Source organism: Falco cherrug, chromosome 7, assembly GCF_023634085.1.
Source record: "Falco cherrug isolate bFalChe1 chromosome 7, bFalChe1.pri, whole genome shotgun sequence".
Taxonomy (NCBI): Eukaryota; Metazoa; Chordata; class Aves; order Falconiformes; family Falconidae; genus Falco; species Falco cherrug.
This window is the reverse complement of record NC_073703.1, coordinates 53,230,298-53,253,345: the sequence shown is the minus strand read 5'-3', so window position 1 is coordinate 53,253,345 and position 23,048 is coordinate 53,230,298. Positions and strand designations below refer to the sequence as shown.

At 42.9% G+C, this 23,048-nt stretch overlaps 1 protein-coding gene across 1 annotated transcript in view; it reads right to left on the bottom strand.

Annotated features, from left to right (window-relative positions):
• Positions 1-22,919, bottom strand: part of PLEKHH1 (pleckstrin homology, MyTH4 and FERM domain containing H1) — a 53,843-nt gene extending 30,924 nt beyond the window's left edge. The window contains exons 1-7 of the mRNA XM_055717016.1: positions 22,666-22,919; positions 17,317-17,492; positions 11,600-11,662; positions 8,457-8,606; positions 5,312-5,395; positions 3,715-3,796; positions 579-1,588 (exon numbers count right to left, since the gene is read on the bottom strand). Of these exons, the coding sequence (XP_055572991.1) occupies positions 579-1,588; positions 3,715-3,796; positions 5,312-5,395; positions 8,457-8,606; positions 11,600-11,662; positions 17,317-17,457 (1,530 nt within the window). The 5' untranslated portion in view covers positions 17,458-17,492; positions 22,666-22,919. The remainder of the gene's footprint in view (positions 1-578; positions 1,589-3,714; positions 3,797-5,311; positions 5,396-8,456; positions 8,607-11,599; positions 11,663-17,316; positions 17,493-22,665) is intronic.
• Between the last annotated feature and the right edge of the window lie 129 nt (positions 22,920-23,048).

The window sequence follows — 23,048 nt, the reverse complement described above, 5'->3', positions numbered from 1 at the left end:
ACAATCCAACCACCTGAACTAACAAGTAACTGAAAGTGATAATAACAAAACTTCTCTCACATGGAGTAAAAACAATCGGACATACTGATTTTACCAATGGTTTTCATAAAATTTTCCTCATAGCAGAAGTATACCGTGAGATAGCAATGCAGAGATCTAATACAAATATCTATTCTAGTATTCACAGCTTTTTCTGTCTCTGAAGCTACCTGGTCTGATCCATTCACTTGCATTTATTACTCACTTTTCCATCTTAAACACATGGCAAGACAACTAAGGATTAACTTTTGATGACCCATAAGGGTAAGCCACAATGCAGCACCTCTTGACTTTCACTTTTATTCCTATGTTTCTGGAATACTATTTGCTTCCATGATTTTTTTTTCCTTACGAAGCAAAAAATTGTCAGTGGAACCAGCACGCCTCATGATCTGGAACTGTCAAATGAGGTGGTTCAGAAATGTGACTGATGTCCACAGGAAGCAACTGCTTGAGAGCAAGAGCTGTTGTAGCCTAACTGCTAGGTGCTACTCAAAGATAAGCAGTACTTCTCAGACTGTCGTCCTTGCATTTCTTACCCATGATGGGAATCTGTGCAGCGGTGGTGTGGGAGGTTTACCACCTGGGTCAAGAACACCAGCCTCAGAACTCACAGCTTCTCTTTGCCCTGCAGATAAGTGGTTCATTTCCTCAGATGCTCCAGCTTCTTCCCTCAGCGGGCCACGTTCTGTCTCCATCTTCTCCAGTACCCCATCATCATCAATGTCTGTCTCCTTCACTGGCCCATGGCAGGCTGGAGAGTCTGTTATGGGCTGGAACGTGCTAGCCTCTAAGCTCATTACACGATGTAAAGAATTAGTCCCTGGCTGTGGTTGGCTGTAATGTCTCTTGGCTAGTTGGATACTGTCTCTTGGTGTATTGGGAGTTCGTATTTTTGGAAAGGTCATACTACTACCAAGGCCACGTTCCTTCCCTGGACAAAAGGAATGTGCTGTAACAGCTGATGTTGACACAACCAGAGGTGGCTCAGAAGTTTGGAGACATCCTTCCAGCATGCTCATTATTTCTCCTGAAGAGGAGGAGTCCATCCGGTGGTGGGAGTTGAACCTTGCACTAGGGTCAGAGAATCGGGTGCTGTCCAAAGCCACTTGTCGCAAGGTGCTCACAGTGCTACAGTTTCCTTCCAAAGATGACTGGAAAGTCAAAGCCTCAAGGATTCTTGTGGCCTCAGCTGGAGGGTCCAATGATGAGGAATCAGAACACCCTAACCTGTGTTCAGAACTTACAGCTGGGAATAAGTCTTTCTCTGCCGAGAGATTCCAGCTCGGTGGGTCAGACATAAGCTTCAGTGTGCTCTTGGAAAGCAGAGATTTATCCTCTCCACCCTCAGTAAAGGTGCCATTGGCAAGGACTATGTTTGCTGTAGAGAGGACACGTTTGGTAGGTCCTGTCTGACACACCTGTCTGAAACCAGGTGCAAGAAGCACAGATTTCTGGTCTATCTTCTCAGCAAAAGACGCTTGTGATGCTCTGGGCTTCAGAGGATTACAGCTCCAAAGAGATTCAAAGGGAGGAATAGTGGTCATATCTACAAAAGAGGAGAACATATGGTTAGGGCATTCAGATCCTTGTCATCTAAACCACTGTAAAGTTGCTCATGTCAGTTGTATTTCAATAGCACCCTGGTCTGGTTAGGACTATACAGAATGGAAAGATGGCTGGGCTCAGCTATAACAGAAATGATATCTATTTATAATTGGGAATATTACTCTCTCTTCAAGAATTTCCCTAAAGCTTTTCACTATCCTTTTGTGCTATACAACCCAAGCAGTGCCTTTCAGCATCAAGGTTTTTTACAGTAAAACCACATAAGTAACTTATAACTTCCTTTTTTTTTTTTCTCTCTGCACTTTCAGTTGCTATACTAGAAGATGACATAAAAGACAGATCCTAGATTGCCTCCATTGTTCTTTGTCTATTTAGTACCTATACTTTATAATTCTTTTACTTTCTTCCTTTCCATAATTACTAGATTTAAAAATTCAGTTATACAGGTTCTGCTGAATAGTGTAGGAGAATTTGGAGTGGCAGAGGATGCTGCTTCACTTTATGATTTTGACTGAACTTGGCATTTATATCCATTGCCTGACTGAAAAGAACCTAGTCATAAGATGCTTTCGAAATTGCATAAATATGGGTGAGTGTGACTGCACAGCTATTGCTGAAAACGCTGCCTGAACATCAGACTCTACAGGCACTGCTGAACTAATAGTGGGATTTACAAGGAAATAGAAACAAACTGAAGACACAAAGCAACAGAGGGAAGGACAAACAGCAGAATAAATCACTGTTCATTGCCGAGAGGATGAAACCCACCCTTGGAAACACAGCTGAGAAAAAAGCAACCATGAGAGCCTGACCTTGGCATTCGAGTCACAAGGAACTTAATGCTAACAAAGCTGTTCCTAACACATAATGCTGATACACACAAATCCTGGCACACATTTTCCCCTGCCCCAGAACTCAATCATTAATGTAGACTGAAAAGAGGCCATTGATTTCAAATATTATTGGTATTTCTGCAGCTTCCTAGATGTGACAGGAGATGAAGCAGAGGAAGCTGTTACTATTAGCATGGCAAGCAAGAAGAGGTTTGTCTCTCTGCAGAGGCCTCTGAATTCAGCCTGGCACAGGGACAACTAGTGTGGGCTAAGAGGAGAGGGCAGAGTTGTTTACTGCCCAGAGAGTTGGGATCCAGGGAACGCTTAATACCAGATTATTAACGCAGCTTACCAGCCATTCTCTTTTTGTAAAGAGCCAGAAGGGATGAGAAAAAAAAAAAAGTCATAAAAGCATTTTGCTAGAAAAATGGTGGGATTTAGAAGGAATTTTGCCCTATTCCCTTGCTGTGGAGTGACAGAAATGCCAGAAAGACTTCTGCAGGAAAGAAATGCCCCCTGCCTGCATGCCCAGTGGAGTTCTGGAAACTAGCTCATCTTACTGTGACCAAACTGAGTTAATTAAAAAAACCAACCAAACAACAAACCTCCACCAAAAAAAAACCACCCAGGAATAAAACAGTCAAGAGATAATTTCCTCTTCAAAAACGTGTTGTAATGAAGGGTGCTGATTTCAAACCCTCAAGACCAAAGTGTTCCATCTATCCCCCAAACAAGAACGACAAAAGCACAAGCACCATAAGCAGCTTTCTCAAACGCAACCCAATAGCACCAAGGAACCCAGCTTCTAAAGGCAGACTAGACAGCTGCTGCCTTAGCCCATTCAGTCCTCAGTTACTCAGCTCATATGCCAGCAGAAGTTCTGTGGGGATAAGGATAATTTGCATGTGGAGGTAAAGTGAAATACCTCAGGGACTTCTACTCTGCACCACTGAAGCAAATGGAGAGTTTTGCTATGTATTTCAGTAAGTGCTGCTAATTCAGGAGCTCAGTGGCTTATTTTAATGGCTAAAGCAGACTCTACAACAAATGAGGTCTGTACTCAATTGCTGATGGGAAACCAATTAAGAGTTTAAGGCAGGTAAGCAACGTTATTCCCATTTTAAAAATAGACTCACTGAGGAACAGAACAATTCTACTGCTTGTTCACTGTGACAAGTGCTAATTTTTGACCAAGCTAAGAATATGACCCAAGAATGCTGACATCCACTCTTGTGGTGGTTACTAGGCTACAACACCAGGTGAGCTCATTTACCTTGCAATGTATCTTGAAGGGCTTCAATTTGCTCCATCAGCCTCTGATTACAGTTTTTCAGGTGGTGATTTTCTAGCTCAAGCTAGGAAACAACAATAAAAACCAGAAAATAATGCAAAAGTGTGTGCGCATGTGTTCCACTATACAGAATATGTCTTCATCTTTATTACATTCAAATGTCTTAACAGGAAAAGGAAAAAGGAGTGGGTAATTCTACCAGTCACCTTGAAATCCTTCTACCCAGCAGCTCCGCTGGACAACTCACTTAAACATTTTTCTGTGCTTTCATAATAGCCTCTGTATATACTATTCACACTTCTCAAATAGGTCTTTTTATTTCCTTCCCTGCAATTGTTCATCGTTTACTCCTGTTCCAGAAATAACTGTCATGAAAGAGACAATGAAAAAAAGTTACCCAGAAGGAGCATTCCGCCCCCCCCCCCAACATTCTGTGTGGTAAAAGGAGATGCCCTGTATCCAGAGGACCAAAATAAAAAACCCAAATCAACATTAAGGGTGTATTTACATTTGCAATTATCACACAAGTGATTCTTTTCAAATCTGCCTTACATCTTTGCTTGAAGTGTCTCAGCACACATCCTGAAACACAGCAGTGGTGTGCCCGAAGAGACTTTCCTCTTGACAGAATCTAATTGCACCTGTGGGGCTGTCTAGAGCAACTAATTTGCCACAGATGCAGAGTCCTTCAGTGGCAGTGGTCCACTTGTACACAGTATGCACCTAGAATCAGCATCTGGCACAAACTTCTCTGCCAATAAAGACACAGTATGAATGTATGGTCCTGGATTCACAGCAGGTCACACCTGGTCAACCCCTTCGTGCTGCACCAGTTAGTAATGTAGATGCACCACAAGTTTTCTCATATAGGAAAGTGGAAGAGAAGCACAGCAGCTCAGTGAATTATCTAGGCAATCTAACCAGATTACAGAGTCACAGTGCCCACAGACTGCTTCTTTTAACTCCAACAAATCCCCTTTCTGGCATAAACAAGAAAATCTATGGCTTTAACTTGGAATAAAAGGGAAAGACCCAATAGCCCCACTCCCAGTTGTAAACTATTACTGCATCTTTAGAACTGCATGCTGACCCACCATTACTATCAGTTTCCCTAGAGGGTATTGACTTAGGCCCAGATAGAGGCGTAAGTCCACAGGATGGACAGGAGGGAGAAGTTAGACATAAGAAAATGCTGGGCAGTAGGAAAACAGCATTAGTCAGAGATGGCAAATTAAGGAAGAGCAAAGGGCATGTGTTTGTGTCACAGCTGCTTTGTCAGGAAAAAAAGATAGAACCCACACCCAGAGAAAACAAGGAGAGGCAGAGGAAAGCTAGGTGAAAGCTACCTATGAGTAGTTTACCATCTTCAGAGGCTGCTTTTGGGCATTAGTGACTTCATTCATTTATAGTTTGCCCACAGCCCTCAGTAAAAGGGACGACCCTAGCTCTGCAACTGCGTGTGCATAGGGCCAAACAAGCAGAAAGCCTGTGGCAGACTGACTGTCCTCAGACTGCTGTCCTACACAGAAGCCCACTGGCAGTGCAGCCACTGTATTTACTCACAAGCAGCAAGACTCACCTCTCTCAGCTTAAGTGTTACCCACTCTTTGATCTTAGCAGATTTCTCTTGAACAATTTTGGCTTCCTCAGTCCTCAACTGTTTCTGTGCCAAAGAAAGATTAGATGCATTAGAAGAGTACAACTAACTGTTCTCAGGAAGTTACTGCATCAGGACTTAAACACTGAAGTTCCCATTCCAGATGTAAGATTTAAGACTGCTATTTGGATATTATTATTTAGCTGGCCTCTGAAAATATCAAGCTCTAAGTTGTCTAACAGGGTCACTGGCATCAAATTCAAATGGTTGTTTCAAGGGTTTATTGTGCAACAGCAAAATCCAGCAGCTCAGGTAATGATTGCCCACCTACTACAGTTCCTTTTCAGTACAGTCTGCAACTTTTCCTCTTTTAGATGGTTTTGTAATGTTACTGTTGAGCATCCATAGTGTCCCTCCAGCCCTGTCCCCCCGTCTTCCCGAGTTGGCTGAAGTTAATAAGAACTAAGCAGTGCCTGTAAGTGATTTATAAAACACTGATTCAATTGCACAGGTGTAGAGTATAGACTTTAAAGGTTCAAGAGATGGAAACTAACACCAACAATGTATTTAACACATACAATATTCTCATTGAGAAAGTATATTAAAAAAAACCAGCAGACAGAGTAAAAAAATCTCCAAAACTTGACCTTGAAAGGCTAAGACATACTAGGAGGTTTTGAGATTGTGTAAATGGTTGTATGCTTACATATCCATTAAAACAGGTTCTAGTCCACACAGAAATGTTATGGGAATACTGCTGATTTGCACAATGAACATTTTTTCCCCCCAAGTATCTGCTTGGGCAATATTGCTACAACATCATTTTTGCATCTGTGTGGATACCACAATTACCTGAAGCCTTCTGTACATCTGCGTGGCTTCATCAGAAACAATGTCACTGAAAAGTCTATCTACATAATGATTTAAACAACTACAAGGAGAATTCAGTTCCAGGAGCAAGGGAGGGGGAATACACTCTGTATGGCACATTCAGCCTTGGTTTCTCAAATGGACACAGGTAATATTTTCTGATAGCAGTTGGTGGTTTCCCTGCCAGATTTTTTGTTTTAATGTAAACAAATACCAGTAATTATGATGATAAAAATGTCAGTGCTTCCTCTCCTCCCTTTTTAAGTTTTTCACACTGAAGAGTGTAAGTTCACTTAATGAATACCATATAAATACACAGTAGACTGCAGGAAATTCCCTACATCTTCACATTGCTTTCAAATCATCACATGCTATTCGTCACCACAGCTGCACATTTAAAAGCTCTTACTCAAATACATTTTCTGACTTTAAAATATACCTTGGCAACATTACAGGTAGCAGTAACATTTGTGGTTAAGCATAATAAAATAAAAGTAATCAAATCTAATGCTTCAGGATGAGGACTTACATTAGTTCTTCTCCTTGAATATGGCTGTATGCGCTGCTAATCAGGTACCAGCCTTTGCTGTAGTAGAGTACTGGACATGCCTACTGCTCTGAAATATCTGGCACATACAGTTGATCTGTCCTAGTCCTCTGAATATCCATATCAAAGTAATGCCTTTGAATTCCTAATAACCTAGAATTGTCTCAGATCAGGGACAAAGATGTAAAAGATTCAGAATATTGCTATGCTACACAGTGAAGTGCAAGTCAAGATTTTATTTAGGGCCTAAAGTAGAACAGTCACATAACAACAGCACTGTCACAGAGCTTAGTAAGCCCTGCCTCCAAGCAGAGCCAATTCACTCAGGCACAGCACCTGTAGATGTAGTTATTGTGCTTTAAGACCCAGAGGCAGAGATTCTTTGTGTCCCGTACTATCGTATGGTCCAGACACCACCTCAGTGTTCTAGTATTAATGCTCTGAACTCCACAGCTTTCCCCATCCCAGTGAAAACAAACAGGATCCCTTACAGGAACCCTTCATGACCTTCCAGTGCTGCCACCATCCCACCCCATTCTGAAACTAAACTTCTAACCCTGATAAACAGTGTTTCTTGTCTGAAATTGTCCAGCTTTGGCTTTGATTTCTAAAATTTCATTTTGCCTCTTGTCACTAGAATAAAAACCCGAAACATTCTAATATTTTTCCCATTTATATTTGTTGATTTTCATCAAATCACACCTCACATTTTTGGCTAAATTGGAATTTCTTCCACCTTCAATTGGAAGAGCTGTTTCCAGACTTCGATCACTGTTGTAGCTCCTTCTGAACACCTCCTTTCTCCAAAATGCAGAAACTTCATGTACATTCTGCCTGAGCAAGCTGACCTGGGGATGTGACCTGAAATTCAAGAGTACTACAAAGACCTGATGCCAGACCACCACACTATACTTGGTCTCAGTAAGGGTAAGCTGTCTGAACTTTTTTTTTCCTCTTGAAACAGGTGATTAGTTAAATGTAAAGTGCAACTCAAATGGAAAAGTTTATTTTTTGTGTGCAATATTTTAATGAGCTATTTCCATTTAAAATTAATTAACTTTATATATACACATTATATTCTTATATACAACATAAAAGAATACTTCATTACTCGTGTTATAAAGACCACCAGGTAAGGCCTTTACTAGAGCTGAAATATAAGTCCTCCTGTAGATGCAGATGCTTTCTTGCACCAAGCGAGAATGGAACATACTAAGAACTATCCTTACTGGGAGACAGCTGCTCTTTTATGATGAGGACATCTGATAAGAGATGAACTATGCTAAAGGATTGCTGAAGACTGGGAAAGTCCCTTCCCAAAAAGCAGGATGAGCCGAGTCAGAGATGGCTACATAATGATTTTGCAGAGCAATCTATATGCTAGGAAGCCAGAGAAATACTGTGACCAGACCTTAGCATTACAATTCAGGGTCTCAGCACTGACTCAGCACTAACATAAGGAAGTCCATTAAGGACACTGGTCTCCTATAATGAAGGGACAAGGGCTACTGAGGCTGAATGAATGCTTTTGTATAAAAGAGAAAGGGAGGAGAAGACCTTGCACTGGGCAGGACAACTTTTTACAGCTGAGCTGAAGGCAAGTGAGAGGCTAATTAAGTAATAAGACATAGTCCATACCTTTGAAACATACATTACAGAGACCCTCCAACTCACGAAAGCTACAGATCTCCCTGTAGAAAACATCTTTACCTGTTTTGCTAGCTGTGTCTCCAATCTGTTGATCAGATCTTCCTTTCCTTGCACTGTGCCCATCAGCTCCTGACATTTCCTTTGCAGAGTGCTGTCCGATTCACTGGTCTTCACGTTGGCTAGTTTTATCTTCTCTTCCATAACTCTGACCTGTAATGACAATCAGAGAGAGAGAAAACCACCAAAATAATGCAAATTAAGAAGCTGACTGTGTAGTGGTAGGGCCCTAATGAGACTATTTGTGGGTTTCATATTTTTGAAGTTGGGAAAAGAAGAAAATAAAAAACTCTTCAGGTCACACTTAGTTTATATCCATATTTCTGAATAGAATATTGGCCATTCATTTGTACTGCTGAAGCAGTAACAGATGCAAACTAAACTGTGAACAGATAAACACACTGTGGACTGTAAAATATTTGCACACCATTAGTCAAGGAAACCATATAGGCACTATAGTCTACAGAGACATATGGGCAAGGTACACCACATTTTCCTCCTTCGCAATACTGTGGTCACCTTTTTACTTTATTCACTACCAGGTATACACCACAAAACCCTGGCCGTTTGCTTCAGATCAAGATGTCTACAGGGAAATGTAATACAGAGTTCCTTTTTCCTCCTATCCCCAGCTTAGACAATGTTTTAGCAACTTCTGGCTTTCTGACAAGTCTTTTCACCCGACCTGCTAAGGAGTTACCATGTTAGATATTTCAGAAGCTTTGCCTGTCTTTGAGCTCCTACCAGTGCCAACACTTGTTCACCTCAGCAGGAGAAGCACCAGCATAATGCTCCTTCACTACAAAGTTCCAATGCACTGAAACCTAGATGCTGCTGAAGTCTTTCAGGTTTTCAGCAAGTTTTTAAAACTTCTTTGCTTTCTTCAAAACCTGTGTCTCTTAATATTGCAGTGGTTTATAAGACTTCATTTCTGAAGGTGAATTGAATTCCATCAACTTAACTCAAACCTGCTAAATGCAGCATTTGATGATGGGAAAGCATCTGGCTCCAACGCATCCCAGAGACCTGCAACGAAACCAACTCCAGATACCGTTCATTTGGCAGGAGTTTGGAACCGGGAAGGTAGAATGCAGGCAATGATCTGAGCACTTCACAAAGTCTGTGCAACAGTTACTCATGCTCTGCTGAGCAGCCTACACTTCATACTTGTAGAAGCTGTGTTTTGTCCTCCTGTCTGCCTGCATTAGGCAGAGAAGCAAACTGCCTCTTCCTCATAACTGAATCAAAAAGGTAGGCACCCAACATCCGAGCCAGAAAACAAAGCCTGCTGAGTCGGATGTGTTTTCATTAGAGTTTAGGGTGATTATAGTAAAAAGAAATGGCCCCTCCCTTCTGTCTGATGCCCAAATGCTGACTCTGTACTAGAGGCTCAGAGAGGGGACTGCAAACATGTGATTCCCTTAATTGAGGTTGGCAGCTACAGGGAGCCCATTGAATTAACAAATCCAACCCCCCAGACTCCTGGAGAGAAAGATAACAAGGGATTTTGCACTTGATGTGGAGCCCTCATTTGTCAGCTGCTTCTCATTCACGGTGAATATACTTGTTAGTGGAAAGGAATGGTCCTACTCCTATGCTGTCACTTCTTCAGGCTGTCAGGCAGCAATGAAGTATTTCTCTAGGAACACTTACCTCTGGATGTTGGTATGGCTGCTGGAATGGCAAACTTTGAGGGTTGCTAGTCTTTAGGACCTGCCAATGCACAGCTACAGAACTGCTGGTGGCAAGTTATTGAAGGCAACCTCATTTTTCCTATACCTTCCCAGACAAGTTCTCCCTTTCTTGCGCATTCTCTGACCTGGACTTGACTTGCTCTCCATCTGCTCCCTTACCGTCATCACACCTCACCATATCATGGACACTCTATACCTAACATTGATGTGTCTGCTGGTACAAAGCCTCCTCCACTGGCCTATGGCAATAACTACATTTCCTGCTGGTGCTGTCACAGCGACAATGTTACCTTTGCCTATCTTGGCTGCACATGGACTTACCACTCTCAAGAACAACTCTTCTTGACAAGCAGTTGCTGATCTAGCATAAAGATCATAGCACAGTGACTAGGCATAGCATCTTTCCTATATTTAAGCTGGTCAGAAAAAAAATCTTGATGTAATATCAAACTGGCATGGAATAGCACATTCTGCAGACAGAATACCTTACTAGGTACTTCAAATTCTTGATTCCTAGGCAGTATGTTCCCCAGTGCTTAGAACACTGCCTATTCAGCCCTTCACTACTGAAGTCATCTTTGACAGCCATTCTTGGCCATCATGCATGGCTTAGGTCTGTGCTTCAGTCTCCAACTCAATGCTCTGTCCTGCAGCTTTTGTCCAACTGGAGGGAGCTGGTTCACTTCAAACCTTCTCTTCAGCAGCAGTCTGCAGTGATGCAGGAGCTCAGATCACCTGGCCCTTCCTGGCTCTTGTTTTTATAATACTCCTTACAGTGCAGACTGTACAACCGTCTGCTTCCCCGAAGTCTATTATTTGTAACCTGTTCACAAGCTGAAGTCTCTCCCTCCACCCTTCTCCATTATTGAAGAAGCACTGAAGGACTATCTTGGACAACATGCCTAATTTTTAGATGGTTACAGTAATATGCCAGGAATCCAGCTCTTACTGTTTTTCTCCATGGGCTCCTAAGCCAGAACAGTAATTACTAAAATGAAAATCCAGAACAGCTGATAGGTTCTGCAGACACACACCCTTACTTCCTTCACAGAACTTTCTCTACTTGTAGATAAATCCTTACCAATACTCTTAAGCGTTTGTTTCCTGAGGACGTGCCAGACAGCTGTATCTCCATGCTTTAATCCTGAAGTACGATATCCCCTTACTTTGCCATAACCAAGCATGCCTACCCTGTATGAGGGGGTAAAGGCTGTGAAGCCGAGGTAAATATACGGTGCTGGTTTTCACTTAGGGTGGAACACATTTAGGTACCTGTTCATAGCTCAGGCTCAAAGCCTGGGAAGTAGACCAGAAAATCCATTCACCACTGTAAATCAGTATTTCCCTAACAAAGCACAGCACTGCAGAGAGCTGTCTGTATGCTAGACTAGAGGGAATTCAGAGTAAGTTACTGCTAGCTTGTACCAGAGCAATCATAAGAGAATCTCTTACCTGTTTCTCTGCTTCCTCAGCTCTTTGCTCTGCTTCTATCACTCTCTGTTCCAATTCCTGCATCTTCAGAGCCAGAAGAAAAGGAGGGGAAAGGGGGGAAGAAAGAAGTAAAAGTTAATATCACCTGGAAATTCACCTGTTTTACTCAGGAATCTTTCATTTCTTGTGCAGGTCTACAGATCTTTGGCATCTTTTGGGTTAACTGCACAGCTTTGACCAGGAGAAAAAGCCTTTGACCTTTTCCAGTCTTCTGCCCTACTTGGAATTTACCGGAACTGTTTTCTCATTAGTGTGCTTCATCATTTATTACACGGGTCAAGGGAATAGTCTCAAAGTCTTGACCCCATCTCCACAATTTACACACCATGGGCTGTCCCTGCAAGAAGCCTGTCTACAGTGTGCCATTCTTTCCTGGTTTTATTTCAGCCAGGATTCATTTACATTGGCAAGTAAAAATGAACACGTCTTGGAAAGCTCATAGCAGGTTCTTTATGATGCCACATAATAACCAACAAATACTTTTGCTTTGCCTTCAAAACCACCAGTCTCGTAACTGACAAGATTAACAATGATCTTAATTTTCCTATGCTTCTTTTAATTTTAAAAAGCTTTGCAAACTGACCATTCTGTGATTCTTTATCCGAGTATTGCTGCTATTGAAGTCAAAGGACACTGACTAGAATTGTACTCTAAATGTATGTACATCACTTCATTCTCAGTACGTGGGATTCCTCTAACAACTTACAGTTAGAGCCAAGTCATCTTTTTTAAATAGCAACTAAAGATCTCATTCAATGTTTGCAAAGTTATCTTCTACCACCTGCCCTACTTTGATGAGTCTCAGATTTAAGCCCAGTAATATTAAGGCAGTGACACTAAGTTTCATCCACTAAACTGCAAAATTTGAGGAATGCTTCAGAGTTTCCAGCGTTTACTTGTGTTTTACTAATGAAGGAACAACATAGAGGCAGCTTCAGAAGATTAAAAGAACCATGCTTCAAGCAGAAAAACTGTAAGGGGAACTGAGCTTCTTTTCTCTCCAATGCATTACTGATTCTTGATAAAGCACTGGAGCCAAGTATCCAGGTTGATCACTATGAGGACCAAGCCAATACTTCTGAAAATGTGACTTACTCCTCTTAGGTGGATCACCCAGAATGGAGATGACAGCATTCCTGTGTTTCCATTTCCCTTCCTTCAGATGGCAACAAGACAACTCTCCTTTTTGTACATACACACTGATCATAAGAGCAAACTGTCACTTTTTGACAAACATATCAGAAAGGTACATATATGTAGACACATCAAGGGTCATATAACTAAAAAAGCCACGCCATGACAAATTCAAACCATGACGATCAGGAATGCCATATTTAGCATGACACATCTCAGGTGCTTTTTCAGTAGAGCAATGAAGGACAGCACAGCCTATGCAGCTTAATGTTCAAATCAAGGACACTTCTTTGGCAGAGGAACGGAGAGATGCCACAGAAAATTGCACAGCCAGCCAAAACTGCTCTGACCAAAGGACCTGATCTCTTAAGAGTTTTAGAGACTGAGATCAAGGCAATCTAACACTAACAGCAGTGGTCTGGGTTACCACATGAGCCTGCGTCCATTAGGAACAGTGATCTACCCATGCATTAATCTCTGGATAGTCATACCATGGACAGGTAGCAGCAAATTATAAGGGTGAAAGACAGATGCTAACTGGAGACATAATACACCTTGTGAAACAAAGGCTTTTTATGACCAGCTTCAGAATCAATGGCCTGTGCTAATTTCCTGATGAATTGACAGTGTCTACATTACCAGCACAGACTTTAGATGAATCTCTGAGCCTTTTCCCAAAGGCTATCTATCCTTTTAGACTAATAACTCAATCCTCCACAAGGTGGGCAGTCTCCATGGAAGATTCATGTTATTTTAAGAAGACAGCACTGTTCCAACTGAAAAACACGTCCCATGTGACTCATGACAGTTTGCTTCACATTGCTAGCAGTCCTGGATCCTGATCAGGACAGAGAATGTATGTTGGGATCATTCCTCATCGCCAAAAAGTTATGAAACTTCCTGTGCAAGCAAGGTGACCTGGCTAAGTTCCAGTTCAATCAACTACTTTTGTCACCCTAATCCCCTCTGTAGCCCTAAATGAACTTATACATTTCTTAACTTCCTGTACTACATTGCTGGGGTTGTCCTACTATGAACTGTTAAATAACTGCTGTGTTTCTCATGTACACAGAATGATTACTTCACCCATCCCCAGTGTCAGCTGTCTCACCGGAGTATGTTCAGATTTAATATGTCCATGCTTGTAAGGCTCTTTCAAGTCCTTCAATGAATTACTAATAATGCTTGATATCTACGTGGGTCCTTTCGTTAAAAATGCTTTATACTTTGACAAATGCTACTAAGCAACTTGTCCCGGGTCACATAAAAAAACTTAGTGACCAAGCCAAATTCAACTCTTCTCCCAAACATTAGCCCAGACAGCTTGTATGGAGAGAAACAAGCCCAGCTGTATAGCCATGCTTGCATGAGACAAAAGAGGCTTTTCCCAAATGGTCATTGTTTATTGAATTAAGACAGAAGCAGGTTCAAAGCTACCCAGATGGCCTTTCTAAATGCTGCAGAAGATCCTCCTATCAACCATTCATTCACAGAGGCTTGCCCTCTCCTGATGGCTCAGAACATGCTAAATTGAGTGAAAAAAGTTCCTGCATGTCTCAGCCTCATTTTCCTCCTGTTGTTCCCTTCCAGAGCTCACTCCTAACCAGGTCAACTTGCTGCCAAGGCAACGGCTTGCTATGTCACTCACCAACAGAGGAGTATCTTTTTCTTTGTGCATGTACAAGAAAGAGTGGAAACTGCCTGCTTCCCAAGAGACTAGATCCCTGCCACTGTCCACAAGGCAGGACCCAGGGGTCTCACACCCTCCAGGAGTCCAGCAGGATTGCAGAGCTTTGTCTTGGAGGCCAGGGGCTGAGGTCCTTCTGTCACAGTGACTCACAGCCAGGCTCTCCACAGCTTGGGTGGCACTGCTTAACAGCTGAGACTGGGCTACCAATGTGGAAGTTCACACCATGTGAACTAGGGCACTGGCAGTTAAACTGTTGGGTTTTAAATTCCTCATGTTCTGAACCGTGATCTAGATTATTCAATCTAAGCGGATTTTCAAAATCTGTAGTATTTAAACTGTTAGCGTATATTGTATTACTGATGCCAGGCATGAGTGGTTGGGCTGGGGTTTTTTGTGAGTTAAAATAATAGTATCTGCTTTAAAATTGAAAGGTTGGTTATAGAGACTAATTTAAGACTGGGGGATCAGGTTTTCAAGCCTTTCAATCAGTAGCTTCCAGACCTCTGAGACAACCTAGCTGGTGAGCAAGTATCACACCACTGTTAACATTGCTCTTCACTTTCACTGGCAAAACCACTTTTTTTTTTTTCCTGTTGCTGTAAACTGTATCAGAGGATCACCCCAGATGGGCAGCACAGCTTCAAACTGAGCCCACTTCACATTTTTCAAGATCTTTCTCCCCCCAAATGTTTTTTGGAAGTGCAGTACTCTCTCCAGTATGTCTGAATCTCTACATTCTCACAGATAGAACTATAAGAAAAAAAAATTAAATCACAAGTGCTTTAAAATCCATGATAAAAATCCTTGGAGCTGGCATCACTATATACAAAGCATGCACTTCCTTCAGTTTAGCATCACTACCCATCTGAAGGGGAGAAGGATGCAGCATGGACAGGAGCCCCTGTTGCTGTGACTACTGGGGAGCCCTGTGGCAACAGAGAAGGAGGTAAGGAGGGTCTGTGATCAAGTAATTGCAGAGCATTTGGGAACTTGAGGCACAGAACACTTCCCAACAGTAGTATTCAATGTGAGCATTGTGTGCTGAGCACCTGCTCTGGCACCTCAAGTCCACCTGCATCAGGACAGCCTGCCAGAGCTGCCCCGCAGTCCCCAAGGCTCTCCCAACATGACATTCAGAGCAGGAATTGCAGACCTGCTAGCTCTTTGACCCTTCAAGTAAGCCTGTGACAGGGCTGTACAAGTAGTTACAGAGTAACCTGATCACTGAACCAAACTGCTCCTTATTCTTAACAAAGGGAACATCGCTTCGACAGAAAGGCTGGATTAATGGCAGTCAGGCCCTTTCCTTGAGAAACCCCTAAAGCAGATGAAAATTTCATTCTCTGCCACAGCCCACAAGCCTCCCCAAACAGACAGTCAAAAGATTTGACAAGTCTGTTCTCCAAAAATAAAGTCTGATAGGTGGGTTGTGGTTTTTTTGTTGTTTTTGTAGATGGGTAGTCAGGAAGTTTCTCAAAACAGAAGTTAATAAACCATGGGGCCACATATTCCGTAATGCAGCAAATGTGAAGTATTGCATGAATACTGGTTAACTTTACCAGACCTGCACCACATCCATACTGTTGTGTTTGTTTGGTTTTTTTAATACAACGTCATCTAAATGGACTTCACAGCTGCTTCCAATGTTTCCCAAGGTAAGTAATCACTAAGGTCCAACTCAGCAGCTATCTCAAAAAGATGAAGAGGGTGCTTAAAATCGCATTATTTCTTAAGATATGATGGGTAGAATGAATGTTGCATGCAGTATACAGCATCAGTGGAAACATAATTACAGTGAAAGCAAGGATGAAAATTGCTCCACTCTGAAGCAGATACCATTTGGAGATTTTTACATCCAAAACCAACAAAGAAGAATATACACATAAGAGTTACATAATACAAAATGGAGCAAAAGTGAGTTTAGAACATATCTGTCATCAGGTACAGCTTAAAAGCATTTGGAGTAAACTGCAGCCAGTTGTAAAGATTTCAACTTCATTAGCAGACTGTGACTGAAAGAAACTGTTCTCACTTTCCAATAGTAACTGAATAGCTGAGCAATATTGGACTGGACTGTGAAAGCCACATTTTGAAACAAAGAAGGAACCCCACAGCAACCTACAAACTTAAATTTTATGCAAATTAGAGGTTAGTGAAAAAGCTTTAATTCAAATTGAAAGCCAAGTCAACCGAAGGTAAATAAAACCACCAAAAATCCACACCATGACAGAAATACCCACCACCCTCAAATATTCACCAGTCCTTTCCCTTAGGATTGCAAACAAGTTCACTTAGTGCACTTGAAAGATTAGTAGGAGATGCCTCTAAACCCACAAATGCCAGACAAGTTTCTAACATGCAGATCTCAAAGTATCTTGGTCCTGCTCTTCAGTATCCCCAGAATATTTTGACTGGGTATGCAATGTTATGCACTACATGTACCCCTGTTCAGTCTTAACTTTACAGCATAATTTGCACTCCTGTAAGCTTTTCTATTGTCAGCCAGGTCCTGATCCTGCTTGCTGTTCTTATCCAAAATATCCATCTTTGCTCTACAGCTGCCTCAGTCACTTTAGATAACCAGACTCTTGCTGGTACAGTGTTTTCCAGTAGAGTCTGAATACCTGGTGATTTTCCAGTAAACAAGGCTAAATTCTTATTTTCACTAATGCTACTTTACACCACTGTCAGTCACATCTCTATATCTCAAGTGATAAGCACAGTGCAATGACGTGCTGTGATCAAGGAAGAGATCCTCACTGCAAGTAACAATTTCACTAGATAGCTTTGTGTTTAGGAACTTTTTGCTTTCGTGCCATAACTCAATACAAAGCAGAAGCCACCACTGTCTCACCTTCTCAGCTAACAGCTCTCTGATCTTGCTTGCCTGCAAACGGAATTTGAAGAGCTGAGACTCCAGTGCAAGGCATCGCTTTTGCCAGTCCGTACAGCTGCCACTCTCCACTGTGAGTTCTGCCATTGTGAAGTTAATCATCCATTTGGGATGTTGTCCGAGGTGCTCTAAAAATCCTACAAAAGAGAAGGAGAAAAAAATACATATTTTAGACAGGCAAACCTTACACCCCTTATGCCTAGTCTTCTTTGGTCCATCTTACAGAAGTGGTAACAAAGGCCTTTTCTTTGGCAAACAGAAAATGAAATGGTACTGTCCAGGTTATTGATACTGCTGTCTCCCAGAAGTCTCTTTTAATGGATAACAGATAAATATTCAAATAAACTTTTACCTTTAGAGTAAGTAAATAGTTTACTAATGCATCACACTGTATATACTACAAACAGCCTTACTGCCATCCTTACAGCCTTGTTCAGCATCTACCTGTAGACTAGGAGTATTTTTACTCCTGCCCACTTTGTACCAGCACAGCTCTAAACTCTCAAATCACTAAGACCTCTTAAATGTAACTCACGCCACGCCACACACCCGTTACTAACTTGGGCCACCAGTGCTTTATCTCATACAGACTGTGTTAAGAGGATGCAATGTACGAAGCAAGTGTTCCCAGCCGCTAACTACTTGATAGTCAGTCCACAATAAAAGTGGAAAAGTAGCTATACTACAGTATCTTAACAATCGCTCTGTTAAAACAAAGAGATCCCAGCCAGGAATAAACTAGGGCTGAAGACAAAACATGCGATAGGCTAAAGTCCTTGTAGACATCAGGAGATATACAAAACTCCACAAAGTGGAAACAGCTGTGGTTTTTAAAGTAGTTTTATTTTCTTACTCAATAACTATTTAAACATTTCAGATATCTTTTACAATGAAGACAAAGTATGTAAAATGTAGGTAATAAGTGTCCTTAATCAAATTCAGGCATTCATGAACACTCACAAGAAGGTTTATAATATCAGCTCAGTGTGTGTAGTCCAGCAGCCAGCTGTATTACTCTACGATAACAAATGTTGTGCAAAGCTAGAACAGTTATTAGTTCATCAGCTTCATCAAAACACTGAAATCCATACTTAAAGGAACTTCTCACCCATTCACAGGCAAAATTTGCGCTTTTCTGAACTGGGACTAAAGTAACAGACCAAGACTTGGGAGAGAGCGGTGAAGTCATCCAGTCTCACCACCTTCACAACTGCCTTTGCACAGTGGGAAAGCTTAAAATGTCGCCCTAGTTTTACTCACCTGCCAGGACATCTGGCTCATATTTTGCATGTAAGAGACCTGAGATTCAAATTACCTTAAGTATACATAATAGTGTAAGTACACATAACACAGCTAACAACACTACCCAGCTATATCCCCGCTGTTAAGAGTTAAGGAAGACACTTCTATACCCTTTAGCTACAAACATAACCTGCAAGTTATTTTATACACAGGTTGCTATGTTCAGTAACAGAAAGTTTTCCAAGCAGCAAGCTGCCTGCCCTTCCAGTGATATGTGAAATACTATCCCAGGTCAGAAGGTAGGTTTAAGGAAAACAAGGAAAAGGAACGCTCACGTCCAGTACTGCATCACTGAAAACACCCTGCGATAGGAAGAAAGACCAGTATCCTACAAGCAGCTTTACAGAAATACAGAGGCCATCCTTTTCGACAGCCCAGTCCACCACATGGATCTACTCTCTAGCCCTAGCTCCTTGCCAGGCATTTAGCCAGGTTACCTCTGACATACAACATTGTAGGGTTCCCCTCTAAAGTAGTGCTACCAGTCCTTTTTAAGCCAAAAGAGTACACGAAGTCATAGAAAGATCCTACACCACCCTAAGTTTGTTTACAGCCAGCTCTGTTCTGGATATAGTAATTCAGGTCTCGGATGAAATTCTGTTGTCTTTCATACCAGGCAGAAAGAGATTTTAGTCTTTATTCATAGAGTTCAAGTCCAAAGAGGACACATGAAAGAATGGGATAAACCCTAATGGCACAAAGTAGAATGAATCTGATTTACCACACAGCTTATGCCACAGCAAAAGTAATTTCCTCAGACAGTCCATAATTTCTGGTTGAACTAGACTTCCTGTCCAGAATGGGGCATTTTAAGACCAGGATAGATGTCCTGAATCATTGTCCTGTTCCTTCTCACTGTAGACAACTGCATGATATAATCCCATTCATAAATTAACACAGCCCTTTCCCTAGAACCATGTAGGCAGTTTTGCTCCCACTATTCCTGTTGTTCTACCTCACCCCTCTAATGAGCTGCCTTCTAATTACCAGCATAAATATAATCATAACCAGCTTGCATCTGTTCATTCTTGTAGATTATTGCCCTTCAGCTTCGCTAGTTTTTTTCCCTCCCTCATATTTACATCTTGGTATATTTATAGATATCAAAAGCTTCTCTTAAAAGACCTTATTATGCAAAGCTAGAGATAAGAGGCTCTTTTAGTCTCATAAGAAAAGCTCACCACTCTCCCTCTGCACCTGTTTCAGCTTCAGCACACATCATATAAGAGAGTTAGGTTTCATCTTTCTTGCTCCCCTTCATAGATATGGGTGACCACAACTGCACCTGAAAGGCAGCATGCAGCCTCACCAAAGCTTTGTGTAAAGGCATTTAGTACTTTCCACTCTCCTGGGGAACCGCACCTCACCTGATTGCATCTGCCTTTTTTTACAACCACATTATACTCGTGGGCAACTTTCACAGACAAGCCAACGCAACTGGAGCAGAAGAATCTCAGCTGCCTTCACCAGTGCCAGACATGGGAGCACAGGGGGCCCATTACAACGATACTGGAACAGATTAATAAAGTACAGGTCTGTGCCAAATCTCCACAAGATCAAGAATCTCTGTACTACAGGCTATTGTAAATTTTAACAGGCCCATGGTTGCCCTGTGATCGATTAGTATATCCAGATCTTTTCCTCCTCTGCTGTTTCTAAGTAGGGCTCTCCTAGGTTTCGTACCCACTTTATTACTACTTCTAATGTGCAGTTTTACTTTGTGTCATTAATCTCATCCTTACTAATCCCCTGGGTCAGCCAGCTCTCCCAGTAAGATACCTACCTTCTAACAGCCCCTGGTTCAGCACAGTGTTGTCACATTCTCTTTTGTCATTTCTTTGTCTTATAAATCTTCTATTAATCCCCATCTCCTCTACTTAAGCTAGTAACTTCCCCATGTGGCATCACATTAAATGATTTCTGAAGACCAGAGATTAGATTTACAGCTTTTCCTCTCTTTAGCTAAAACCTTACCCTTTTTCACGGAACAATACTGTACCAAACTGTCTCACATTTACCCTAATTTAGGACTTCGAATTTATTCTGAATTCTCATTTACTGTTAAACGCATCATTCCTTCTCCCTCACTCTCCTGAATGTAAGCAGTTTATTTGTACTTTATGAATTACAATATCGACTTTATTTTGACAGACTTTAAATCCTTGCTACTGGACCTGCCATTTCACATGCCTTTTTGTGTAATTCTTAACCATCTTAATCCACTAAGTACTTTGATTCCCCCCCACCCCGCCCCCAATATTGGTCCTTTCCATAACAGATAAATAGTTTATACTGTTATATGAACCATATTTATATAGTTAGACAGAAGTGGTCCTTTTTTCCCCCCTTTGGCATATTAAGAAGTTGGGGATCAGATACTTTCAGATGAAGTATTCTTACTTTAAGAACTTGGTAAACAGGAGGCAGACACTTTGTTCAACCAAGCTGAGATTTTTCAAAACTTCATTCTTAAATGCATACAGACGCTTCTTAAAGAGTAGCTTGATTTTCAGTGTTAAGTATCAAACAACTTCCAGTGAAGTTAATGGGAGCTACAGACTCCTTAGAACTTAAGCCAGGGAAAAATGACTGAACCAGCTGCTAAATGCAGAGATGAGACCTCTAGTTTTTACTGTATCTGTAGGTTTTGCCTCTAGTTTTTACTATATCTGTAGGTTTTGATGGACATCAGAGACAGTTCTGACAGTAAATGTTATATCCAAAATAAATAAGAATGTATTTACTTGAAGTGCCCATATCCAGTTGTAGTTCTGGTAAAGATAAAATTTACATCAGAATGTCATGGGGTTTTGGAGGGGGTTTAGACCAGAATAAGCCAATGTCCCAGATATTGGCGGATCCAGGCTGGAATTCACAACACTTCAGAGACCTCATGTATTTCCACCTGAAAAGCCTTCTGAGAGTAAAAAGCAATTAATCAATGTGAAGACTTTCAGGTGCAGGTATAAATGCAAGTGTTTGCAGCTTTGTTCACTCAGTGCAAACGAGTGAAACAGTGTTTCTGTATCTCAAACAAGAGCATCTCCTCAGCTCAGGAATCGGTTTACCCAGGCTGTTACAGGGGATTCAGTCAGCACAGGAGTGCAGCTCTTAGCAACTGCCAGTAAAATGCACCAGACCCCTCCTGAACACCAGAGCTGAATACTGGTCTGACTTCTTACTACCATCTTACTACAAAAGGAATCAGTAGAAATGTAATAAAGGTAACATGTGAAGGAAGTGGGATTTCTGCCCATGTCACTGCATCAACACCAAGAGGGTCACCAGTACGGGCAATGGACAAAACTCCATGTGGAAACCCCAGACTATTAATCAACTCCTTGCCCAAAGTCACCCAATTTTCCACTCCATAAACAGTTTCACCCCTCAGCTTTTTAACCCAGAGGCCGCTGGAGTCGTCCAGCCACACAGTCATTTCTCGTTCGTGAGCGCGGCCTGGCACGTGCACGGCACGGGGAGGGGGACAGGGGGCAGAAATAACGTGACAAGCTGTGGGAAGGGCAAGGTTTGATGGGGGTCGGGGGGTGGTAAAAGAACTGTCCCTCCGCATCAGCGCGGGTGGCACGGCCGGCGGAGGCGCCCGAAGGCGGGAAGCGCGCCCCTGGGTTTGCCACCGCCCCTCACACCCGCGGGCGAACCGGGGACACGGAAGGGACCGCGGGCTGCAGCTTCCCCCTCGCCCGGCCGTTCCTCCCCCCACCTCCTCCGTGCAGCTTCAGGGACCGAAGCCCCACACCCGAGGACCAACCTATTTATTTCAGCCAGCGAGACTCAATTAACAGATGACACTGCATCACCCTCACAACGCTCCCGTCGGTCCCCGGACCGCCGCCTCGAAGAAAGTCAAGGCGGGGAGAAGGGCTACGATAGGCAGCCCCGCACAAACCCGCCCTCCGCAGCCCCCCACCGTCCCCTGCCCACCGGCAGACACGTCCCCCGGCAGCCAGGAGGGGACCCGGGCCGCGGAGCGCCGCCCCGCCCGCTCACCTTGGCCGACGCGGGGGTCTCGCCCCGCCGGAGCAGGGCGGTGACAGGCGCAGCCGGCGGCGTCCGGCGGCTCCGGACCCCGTGCGGCCGCGGGGTGCCGGCCCGTGAGGCGGGCGGCTGCGCGGCGCCGGCTGGCAGGCAGGCAGGTGCCCGGTGCCGCTCCTGTCCCATTCAGCACTTTTCCATTCTCCCAGCGCTCTCCTTCGAGCGGGAGAGCCCGGCTCAAATATCAGAGCCGGCCCTCCCGAGGAGCGCAGGAACTGACATCACCCGCCCCGGGCTCTTAACCCCTTCCCGGCCTCGGCGGCGAGGCAGGTGGGGCGGGCAGCGCTGCCCCGGGTGCTGGGGCGGCCGGCGGGGCGAGGAGCTACTGCTGCGCTGTG